This window comes from Mugil cephalus, chromosome 14 (genome assembly GCF_022458985.1).
Source record: "Mugil cephalus isolate CIBA_MC_2020 chromosome 14, CIBA_Mcephalus_1.1, whole genome shotgun sequence".
Taxonomy (NCBI): domain Eukaryota; kingdom Metazoa; phylum Chordata; class Actinopteri; order Mugiliformes; family Mugilidae; genus Mugil; species Mugil cephalus.
Window position 1 is genome coordinate 11792368 of NC_061783.1, and position 11338 is coordinate 11803705.

Here is an 11338-nt window from a genome sequence, read left to right on the forward strand (position 1 = left end):
GCAAGCTAGCAGTCTCGTGGAGGAAGGTTTACCCATTCATCCTCTGTGACCCTTGATGCCTCGCTACGTTTTGAAGGCGACTATTAGTAGGCCTGTTGTAAGGCGGTAATTTATGTTTCTGCGTTGAGCAATGTCACTACTTGTAACTACGCGCGGATGGTCTGTGCGTAGGTCAGCGCATAACTATAAATTAGCGTTAAGGCGGCGTGCATGGAGATGGCGTTTGTATCACACGGCTTAGTGGCGGCTTGCATGCCATAGTTCAGACGTACTTAGCACACGCAAACTTATAGTAAATGTCGAACATAGGTCGCCGCGGATCTCTTGTCTGTAGCACCAATCAGTCCCAATTAAATTCCACACGGACAGCGACTTTCACTTCCGGTATTTCACCCACCATACAGGAAGTACACATTAGCTCCATCCGTCCACTGAATGCGTACCCTTTAATACAGTTCTGGTGTAAACAGGCTTCCCACCACACAGCTGATGAAATAATAAAAGCACAACGACGCTAACTCTGTAGTCTTGGCAAAGAGTTAGTTTATGCGTTGCGTGTAAAGCAAAGCAACGATTAGCTAAGATAGCTTAGTTACATCCTCTTGCCAGTTGAGCAGTTGCTAAGCTGTTAGCAACCGAATCCCAGGAGGAGACGCTAGGCTAGGTAAGGCCGGGCAAGTCAAATACCTTCAGCCATGGATATCGAAACACCATACGACGAGGAGCTTGAATTCATCACATGCACGGTAAGCAGGCTATTGTCTGACGGTTCAAGGAATATGGAAAAATGCAGCATAGATGTAATAAATCAGCGAGCTGATTGCCTCATTGCCTCGTAAGTTTGTTACTCATCTGAATCATATCACTGGATTCATACCACTACTACGAGTGTATATCTCTGTGAACCTAATAAATTGTTAGCTGACTGACACTAATGGATTTGTTTTCTCTCCAAGATCTGTGATAGGTCCATAAGAGGGGAAACTTTGTTCAAGATACACCTGACCACAGCACCACATATAAAGGTACACGCCACAAATCAGTCTGTGAACATCGTATTAAATATCAGTAATGTTACAACAACCTGTATGTGTGTAGTGAGCATGTTACTGTCACTTTTTATGCATTTCCCCTTTTTCCTCTCAAATTAGGTTCAAGATAAAATTCATTACAGGGAAGGACAAACAGCCAAGTATAAACTTTCAGGCTCTTAACAAAATCATGTCCGGGGAGTTGTTCGTTTCAAGGGCCAGTGCAGTGTTTTGATTGATTTCCTATCATCCTTTTTTCCCCCTGACCTACCTGTATAACCCAGTGCATCTTGGGATGGCCAAGATACAAATGGGTGATACAGTAAGCAGCAGATGGTTGATTCGACTCTGTAACTACCTCAATTACAAGCTTAAGGTGCTTCAATGACTCCCCTGATTTTTGTCTTTCAAACGGATAAAGGTGTGACAGTCTCACCTTCAACAGCATGTGTAAAAAACTCACATGGCATCTCTTCAACCATGGCTGAACTTTTAAGTAACTACTTGAGCTGTATGTCTTGGTTATTTTTGAGGACTACTGTGTCTTTGAAGAGGGTCCCTTGCAGTAAGTCTATTCCAAATGAGACAAATATTGATATCAGCCTGACCTGCAATACTTGATTCATGTTTCCGCGTGTTGTCTTGCGTAATCACATGTCGACGATTGTGATGTATACAGCCAGAACAGTGGGAGCGAGTTAGACACTGTATTTTCGAAAGCCTCACATATGGCTGAACCGCCGTTTTCTTTTTCGAGTACTTGGACTGGAGGCAACAACATTGTCACTTAGACTGATGATTCATCCTCACACCTGGAGTCTCCACAATAGCAACACTTTTCTTCAGACACCCCAATGCACTGAAGTGGTTTTTAGAATTTTTGTGCCACCAGATGTCCTGGTACCTTTAGCACTTAACATTAATCAGTCAGTCTCAAATGGAGTCAGGTCATTTGGCCAAATGACATCCTCTGGAACAATATTGCATGAAATGGTCCCCTATTAGTCCTTTTTAGGTCTGTCTCAAATGAGAAATACTTCTTAAGTTTTTCTATTCCTTCCAGACATTTGCCAACCTCAGTCCCTGTAAGATTTTTGGGCCAAGAGTTGCTGTACTCCCAGGTTTTCTTGATGGAAAAACTCTGAAGATTCATGTTTTGGTTCGACAGCTGACATCACAGCTGACACAACACTGAAAGGAGTGCTTTCACTTTTGGTGCTGCTAAACAGTCGGGCCTAGCAGACAAATAATACACACGGACAACTAAGTCTTACAGATACTAACGCCTTATCCCCACCTTTACCAACTTGTCAGCAGCATCTTCACCTCTCTGTCTTTTTCTATAGCCACTGTGATGGTGTTTGAGCAGTCTTTTTTTTTTTGGAAGAGCTCACTGCCAAATACACAGTAACTGTAATTATATACTGAAGCAGATGTCGCCCAATCATCGGTCCAAATCTTTCGGCTGTCTTGGATTTGTGCATATTCTGCATTCCCTGTGTTCATTTTGACATATTTTATGTCTAATGGTAAATATTTAACATGGGATTTCGGGTCAACCCGCCTTGGCGTGCTTTCACACTTCCAACCGCCCTCTGTGAAGGGTCTCTCATATGTCATCGTGTCCAAACGTCATCATTACACATTTAAGTGTGCCTGCTCGTCTTGTCGTTTATCAGGAGTTACTTTTTTTAATGCTTTCAGTTTGTTGATGAGCTGCTGAATGGACCAGTCAAACACCTGCTCTTTCAAAAGGCTGCTGATATTCGAATATATCACTGTGTCCTGCACAGTGCCCAATATCTGCCTCTGAATCTCCTCTTCTCCTTGGATGCAGAGCAGCTCGCGGATGTCACGGTCCTTCCAGTGCGCTGCCATGAACAATTAAAAAAAAACAAAAGTGTGTGCCATATCACTATACAAGCTGTATATAAACACAGTTGCGCATGCGCAGTTCACATGAAATATGGCTAATTCACCTATGTGTGTAATAACACATTTGATTTGTTTGATTGGTAAAATGGACAAAAATCTCTGCCCTTGAGAGATCGGCCTCAGGGAGACCAACAGGAAGACTGATCTTATGGGAGCAGACCAAAGCTCTGTTTTGAGTTGCTCGCAGCCCTGAGCTCCTACAATGACAGTCCGACAGGCTGTCCATTGACAACATCAGAATGCGACAGGCGGGTACATCGAAGTCATCGTGTAATTTAGCAGGTCGATGCTGGATGCCTTTTCACACTGAAGCCAAACCGAGCCACTAAAATTCCGGATCAGTGTGAAAGGAGCTCAAGAGGACGAAATGTACCTGTACTGCACCTCAAGCGAGCAGTAGCTTTGATTAAACATTATGTGTTTAAAGAAAAACATATTTGTTTTCATATAATAACCCTTTCTCTGTCTGTAGCAGAGGTGAACTACAATCAGTGTCCTGCTTACTCAGAATTGACTGAATTAATTTTTGTTGCTCTCCTTTTATTCCTGGCAGAAAGAGGATTCTCTTGTTGCTATGGGTAAGTAGACCACATCTTCAGCAATTTGTTCTATTTGGCCCTATATATATTTACTGGCACTTAATTGACTCTACACATGAATGTAGACTCATTCTGATGTGTTTTAGTTGCACAAAATTAGGCCACGGAGACCCATTTGTGTCTACTAGGGTAGGTTTTCCGATTCTTGTTTGATGTTTTTTTTTTTTAAATAGAAGCCAAACAATATCTCAAAAGCCAATGTCAGCATTAGTTTAGTTTCACAAATAAGCAAAATTGTTTTGAAACTGAAATATTTTGAAAAATAATTAATCAGAACCCTGTGAATTGGAGTAATGTTGATCCAGGAAACCAGTAGTAATACCGAGCAGATTCACATTAAATTATTTTAGGTCAAAGAAGGGCCAATATTTGTCTACCTGCTATATCTGCCAACTAATGGCCATGGACGTGGATAATGAAAGATGCAAGTAGACATGTCTGCGGCTCTATCCAGGATGCTTTGGGTAAGTTGCAGAAACAAGCAAACTGTGTGAGTGAGAACCCTGGCAGGGTGCACGTACTGGAGCCTGTCCAGGATTTTGCTGGGAACCCCGGACAAGACTCCATTCCAGTAGTCCAGATGAGAGAAAATGAATGTGTGTATCAGGGTTTTGGCAACGGAGTCTGAGAGCGAGGAGCGGAGACGGGTGATATTCCTGAGGTGTGTTCATATTGTTAAGTTGGAATAGCTTGGTTGTCAACCAGGTTTTTATAGATAGAGGGATGGTAGGTGAATGGTGTCACAGAAATCTAGTTTGTGGTAATGCATCATCTGGCCGAGGGGGATCAGGTAGATGGTGAACAGGACAGGACCAAGGAGGATAGTGTGGTAAACTGTGTCAAAAACTGAGAGATCAAGGAGAATGAGGATGCTGATTCTGCAGGTATAAGGAGATCATTGGTTATTTTGATCATGGTGATCTCAGTGCTATGGTGTGCTCTATAGGCAGATTGCATGGGTTCGTAGAGCTCATGGTTGGACAGATGTTGATGAAGTTGGACACTTACTGCTCTTTCCAGAACCCTGCTGATGAAAGGGATGAGATCGGGCGGGGGTTGTTGAGTTCATTGGGGTCCAGACCAGGTTTAAGGTTTTTGAGGATGGGTGTTGGAAGCTGTTTTGAAGCTGGGGGGAAAGATGCCAGATGCTAGAGAGGAATTGATTATGTCAGTGATGAGTGTGGAAGCAGGCCTTCATCAGTGGAGTTGGCAGCAGACATGTAGAGGCTAGTATTTGATACCAGCCTTGAAACTTGGCAAGTTCATGGACATTCATGGAGCATCGGAGGTGAAGTGGGCCAACTGACAGTAGACTGCTCAGTGCCAGGGGCACACTGAGAGGAGAAGGGTTAGATGCTAGGAGTTCTTGATGCATGGCATCAACGTAAACCACAAAAAAGTTGAGGAACTTGGGAGGGGGAGGGCAGAGCAGGTGGTTAATGTTGGCAGACAATGTTCTGACATGGTTTTACTGAGAGCTGATGAGGGAGCAGTAGTATTTAATCGTGGTCTCAAAGAGCTCCAGAAGGCCAGACGGTGGAAAGTGAGGCCATTTTCTTTTTTTTTTTTAGAAACCCTCTCTAACCTGCAACCTGAAGGAGATGGCTTGGGGTTCGAGGAGGGGCATGGGGATAGCACAGCATTATAGTGGGCACCAAGACCAGCAGGGAAGGTATCAGGGGAGGTCTGGGCTATGTGGGTCAGGAGCAGGTTTGACAAAACCAGTGGACTTACTGATTGGATTTCCCTAAAGGAGATGGGGTCCAGGGCACTGTGAGGACAGCGCCCTAATGGGGACAAGAAGGGTGAAGATAATGGCATGATGGTTAGATACCACCATGTCCAAGCGCTGCTGATGAGAGGGTTGGGTGCCAATAGAGCAAACTAAGTCCAAAGTGTGATCTTTGGCCTGGGTGGAGCCCCATCTGGAGGAATCCTTATGGATGTTGAAATCCCCGAGCAGGAGTGTGGATGGAAACCTAGAGCAGAAGGATGTCAGAAGCTCAGTGATCTCAGACAGAAGGGTGGTGGAGGCCTTGCAGGGATGAGGACAACCAGGAGCTGAGGAGACCCAAGGAGTGAGAATGAGATACATTCAAAGGATGATGTGTTTGGAACAGGGACCTCCTTGACTTGTATGTCATCTGGGTGTGTAACTACCAGTCTACCGCCATGGCCGAACAGGGTTTCCGGAGATGCACCTAACTCAGGGAGTGACTTTGTTGAGGGTAAGAGCAACTGCGAGGAGACGGCAGGGGTGCACATGGGGTTTGTTGTGATGACATTGATGTCCTGCACAGGAGTATGCCAATGAGATGACAGGAATGGAATTAGCAGAGACTGAGTAAAATTTGTGTTGCGATGCCCTATGAATGTAGCGGGGACGTCGCAGTAGTCCAACTGATTACATGACATCCAAGCAGATGGATCCTGCCAAGCATGCAAGATTCTGGAGAGCAAGAGAGGAGTATTTGAGCACCTTGTCTGCAGCAGCAGCAGGTATAGAGGTGACATGGATGGGGGAATAAACTCACCAATAGTCCAGGTACTGAGTCTGCTAGCAGGTGACCTGAAAAAGCTGGGAGGAGGAGATCAGGGCTACAGATCCAGGAGATGGAAAAACTGGAAGGTTGGTAGCTTGTCAGCAAGAATAGAAACTGCTACAAAAAGCCTCAAACAACAACGTGTGCACGTTGGCCAACCTGCACCCTGGAGAGGCTTGTTCCAGCAATCTTGATGAGTCCTAAAGAAATGTCCTGAAGAAAATTGTACCTCCCTGTTGATGTAAGTAAAGCAAAATGTTATGATCTACGTGTTCAAAGAAACTACGGGAGATCCTTCATAGAATTGTCTACAGTTAGTTGTGCATTTGTAGCATTTCTGCCAGATTTCTGGATGTGTAGATACATGAAGATGTTACTGGGGTTGCTTGAACCTGGACATCAAAAGTGCTGGAATTCAAATGGAACAACCCACCACTGTAACACAACCACAATGTGCAAGAACCTCATTAAAGAATAACTGCCGCATTTCGACATCATGTGAGACAGCAGCGCCAGTATTTGGACTATCACAGTGGGTTTTCTGTGATTCTTATTCAGCGGTTAGTGCCTGGAAGTCGCCGTTTGGTCCTCACCTTTTCTTTTTCAGACAAGGCCTCAAGAAAAACTGCCTTGAGAAAATCACTGTTCTCAAAAAACAAAGTTAAAACAAAGAACTGCTTAATCCCACGGTTGCCATTCAGACACACAAGGAGCAAACCTGGAAAAATGGGCCGACACCTTTGCTGTACCGGGAAGCAGTTTTGGGGGTTAGATGCCTTGTTCAAGGGTACTTCAACCTTGAATTCATCATTCATCTGAACCAGTGGCCCAATGGTCCCAAGTCCACTTCCCTATCCACTAGTCCACAAGCTACAGGATTATCAAATGTAGCATTCCTCAGATGTTTGCACTCTACAAGGATTAGATTATATTTGATGATATTTAAAAAAAACAAACAAAGAACTCTGCATTGTTTTCTTTTTTTAACCATCAGTGTCGGGTTTTACAGGGCAAGCTGTCAGACGGCAACATGTGCCTGAATTTACAAACATTGTACAATATCTGGATTACCTGAAGCTGGATGAGCCCATCATTGGTGAATAACAAATTTCCGAACATTTGTTACTGAATACCACATCAATTTGATCAAATTTGACTATTCCTTTTATGTTTTTAGGGTTGACTTTTTTGGAGGAAGTGCCATCTAATGACCCGGCGAGCCCCAACTACTCATGTGAGCTGTGTCATCTGACCGCAAACATGGCCGAAATGGTCCGTCATGTCATTGGACGTAAACACAGGCAGAAATATGTGGTAAAGCACTGTAAACATTTTTAGGAAGCTCCAAGAAGACATTTTTGTGTTTCAGCTCTTTTGCATTTTCAGTAAGATGATAACATGAAATGTTTATGTAGGAACTAAAACGGCAGGACTTGGTGACCTGGGATAAACAATCCCTTTCAACCCAAGGAGGAAAAGTGATGCGAGCCAGAGCAGAAATAATAGAGAGACAGGATGGACGAGGAACTCCAAAGATGGTAAGTATGGGTAACTAGACATGTTAAATATTCTCTTTTTCAAAATGTAATTGTGAGAGTAACATGCATTTGGTTAACTTTTGTGCGTTTCAGTTAATGGTGAAAAAGAGGACTGACACCAAATTGAACATCTCAAGAGGTACATTCATCCAGTGAATTCAGTTATCTATCAAGGTAAGCCCAACACATTTACAGTGATGTTAATGCCATATCTATCAATTCTCAAGGCCCCCCAAGGCAGAACCAAAACAGAGACGGAAGGATCCCACTGAGAACCCCACACGATGTTCCACCACTCTTACCAGAACTAAAGGACTACCAGAGTAAGATCTCTCCCCGAAGGATGTATCCCCCAGATTACCCAAACACACCCACTTTCCATCCAGATGTACCGAACATGGACAGAGACAGACCGTCCCGATGGGAGGACTCCCTTAGACAGGACAGAACGGCAGAGGAGGTGCAAAAGGCAGATTACAGGGAAAGAAGTACGTATAGAGAAGATCGCTTGGACTCTGATTATCGTCGTCAGTATGAAGGAGATTATGTTGAAGAGCCACGAAGAAGTGTAGTTCTCAAGCCAGACGATGATTCCAGACATGATTACAGGGAGGCTCCTTGTGCAAAGTATTACCCCGGGGAAAGATCTTACCCAGAAAGAGATCCTTTGAAGGAGTTCTACACCGAGGAAGTAAACCGAGCGCAGGTTCGTTCAGCTAAGAGCGCAGAGTTTCAGCCCTCCAAGCTCGGGTACCCTGAAGGCGATAAACAACAGTGGCCGCTGGAGAGAGACTCTGGTAGACATGATCCCATGAACAGAGCAGGAAGGCAGGGATCAAGGGAACCAGAAGACAAATGGAGGAACTTTACCCCACCAGCGGAGAGTGACCGATCACGGGACCATTTGTTTAGTGTAATCAGAGATTATCATCATAAAATGGGAGGACCATATCAAGAGGATAAAATTGACAGCCCGGGGCCTAGCAGAGCAGCAGCCCCTACCACGCAGAGCCGAGCAGAAGCAACCAGGACCTTCTCTGACATCCCTGAGCCATTCAGGCGTTTCCTGACAGGGGCCGATAATGAAGAGTCACGCGGTAAAAGGAAAAGAAAGAGTCGTTTCTCTGACGCCACTCCAGAGGAACTAGAAATGACAAAGGAGATGTGAGTGCTAAGATGGTGGGCTAGTAAGTTCTAAACGGAAATGTTGTATGTGCTTTTTTTTTTTTGACGTGTTTGATTTTTGCTTTCAGTTTAAGGAATGAACACGGACCTCCAAATCCAAAGTTTGGTGGTGATTCTAGAGCAGTTACTGGATCACTGAGACCCGAATTCAGCGGAGCGCAGTATTCGGACCACATGAGAAAATCACAGGTAATTAGCCAAAATAGGCTGTTCTGGTTAACTGTTATTGCCTAATATCTTACACCCCTGATTAATCAGTTGTGTACACTAACTCTTGAACTGATGTTGGGCTGGTTCCTTTTTTTTTTTTTTAGAGTCCAAATTATTCTGATAGCTACCAGAGAGGAAGCTCTGAGTCAGATGGTGTCTTTGATATGCTGGTAAGATCATGAATTACGAACATTTATTACAGCTTGTGATTTGTTTATTTTACAACAGCTCACAGATCATGTCTTTTTCCTGCTAGAGAAACATCGACATCGAGAACGCAGAAGAGGCTGACTTCCTGAAGAACAAACTTTTCAGCCTCCTGAAAGAATTCAAGAGCAAAAAGTTGGAGAAAGTGGTGGTATGTGTCTTTTTTGTGGCCAATTCTTGGCCTCTTTGCAGAGCAGCAGAGATGAATTGAACAAGCGTTTCTTTGAGTTGCAGCAGACAAACCGACAAAGTATGGGCAGCATGTCAAACGATTACACGCAGCCACCTAGACAAGACCAGTATGAGAGAACCCTACGAGAAGATTCAGACCGTAGACCATCAGAAGACCTCTACTCCAGAGACGATAACAGGAGAGGCTGGAAGCAGTGGGAGCACGTGCCCGAGCAACGCCCCCAGGAATACCACCATCCAGAACGTGGGGAACCCAGACACTCGAGCAGAAGCCGTTTTGAAGGTCTGATGCATGACATTTCTGTTTCAGACCACACATTAAAAGCGTTAGTCAACACAATCGATACAAATTAAATACTGCTACTAAAGACTGCCATTAGTTTTGGTTCATAGTTGGAAGGTAATAATTAGGGCTGTAGTGTGTTGGTTGCATTCTGCAATCTCACCACTAGATGCCACTCAATCCTTTGTACACATCAGTGTTCTTGATTTCATTAGTAAATCAAATTCATCTGTAAAATCTGACAAAATCAGACCTTTATTTATTCATCTCTCGTATTATTGAGTGTACTACCACCTTTGCAACCTGTACTTCCTGGGTCTCAAGTCTCCCACTTTTGGAGGATTCCTCTTGAAAATGGAAATAGCAGGCAAACACTGTTTGCCCCTTTTCTCTGAGCCCACTTTACTAAGCGTAGTATTTCTCTCAAGCTTCTAAGTTAGTTCCAAGCTCATTGATAGTGGACATAAAGTGATATTCTCTCAGAGTAATCGCAGGTTTTGTCGATCACGTTAATCGTGGCTTCCACTTAGACAGGTCTTGTACACATAGGATTTAATTATTTTAGTAGAATATTTCTGTCGAGAGTTGTGCAGAAGCTGTTTTATATGGATTAAAGGCCAGTATATCAGATATTTAATGGAATGTCTTCAATAAGTGTGACAAGTGGTCTTATTTGACAAAGCATTCTTCACTAAAACCACGCTTTGTGTTAAGTAGTTATATTGTGTGTACCCAAAAAGCATACATAGTTGTTCAACTTGTGATTTTCACATGATTATGATGATCAATAAACTACAAATTCTGTTTGTTCTGCCAGCAGTCATTTTCCTTCCGCTGTGTTTCATTTAAGGTGTTTTCATCTTGTCTTTCTTTCAGAGGATTTTGGGGGCCATTTAGATCAACGCCCTTCTTATTCTGAAAGGTTTCAAGAACCCAGACGCCCACAGGACTACCAACCTGCTGCTCAGGAGTTTTTTGACTCCCGCTCTTCTCAACCTCCCCTCCAAACGGACCTAGGACCCAGGATGAATAGGGGCTCCCGTTACTCTAACAACCTGGACAAAATCACCTCCACCCTGCTGGAATTTGTGTCAAGGAAGTAACTGTTATCATCGGCATTATTTCCATAACAGTTCTACAAAACTAAAAGTACGCAAATGTAAATGAATACTTTTGTTGAAAAAATATTTTAGGTTAAATGTTCCTTCTTTTTTTTCTCAGTTATTTGCTCTACATATTTGTCAGGAATTTAGTTCATGAACTGTTCACATGTTTATATGAACATTAAAGCATTTGTTTACTGCAACTGTCTTTTACTTTAATTTAATCTGTTTTTGTTTTAGAGCTAAAAACAAGGAAAACTATGACATATTTTATCATATCAGTTCCAGTTATCAGTGGTGTCCATATCTTACACTGTAACATGTTACAACTTGGAATTGATGTATTTTTCTCTCAACTGGGTCAAGCCACGTAAAAAATACTTGCAGTTTCAGTCGTTCTCTTATATATTAATCTACTAACTATTTCTAACGAGGCAATGCATAGCTTTTGCTCCTTTACTGCAATCATACTTATTATTTTTTAAGTTTATTCGTTCAGTGAATTTAATTGA

At 43.2% G+C, this 11338-nt stretch overlaps 1 protein-coding gene across 3 annotated transcripts; it reads left to right on the forward strand.

Moving 5' to 3' along the window:
• The first annotated feature begins 399 nt into the window (after positions 1–399).
• On the forward strand, positions 400–11029 carry si:ch211-13c6.2 (uncharacterized protein LOC100000125 homolog). Of its 3 annotated transcripts, none has more exons than XM_047604476.1 (13): positions 400–746; positions 957–1025; positions 3520–3544; positions 7118–7204; positions 7286–7422; positions 7524–7646; positions 7740–7785; positions 7874–8810; positions 8900–9020; positions 9146–9211; positions 9298–9399; positions 9486–9723; positions 10600–11029. In XM_047604476.1, the coding sequence occupies exons 1-13, from the start codon at positions 696–698 to the stop codon at positions 10824–10826; spliced, it is 2229 nt and encodes a 742-aa protein (XP_047460432.1). In that variant the 5' UTR covers positions 400–695; the 3' UTR covers positions 10827–11029. The 3 variants fall into 3 exon arrangements, with proteins under 3 accessions (XP_047460432.1, XP_047460431.1, XP_047460433.1); XM_047604475.1 differs by having other exon boundaries at positions 402–746; positions 9483–9723; XM_047604477.1 differs by lacking the exon at positions 3520–3544 and having other exon boundaries at positions 673–746; positions 9483–9723.
• The last annotated feature ends 309 nt before the right edge of the window (positions 11030–11338 follow it).

Bases quoted from the DNA above. Each gene is read 5' to 3' on its own strand.
- si:ch211-13c6.2 (XM_047604475.1), top strand. From the start codon at position 696: ATGGATATCGAAACACCATACGACGAGGAGCTTGAATTCATCACATGC. The intron at 7,423-7,523 runs GTAAAGCACTGT...ATGTTTATGTAG, and splicing joins AACACAGGCAGAAATATGTG to GAACTAAAACGGCAGGACTT. The intron at 7,786-7,873 runs GTACATTCATCC...TCAATTCTCAAG, and splicing joins CAAATTGAACATCTCAAGAG to GCCCCCCAAGGCAGAACCAA.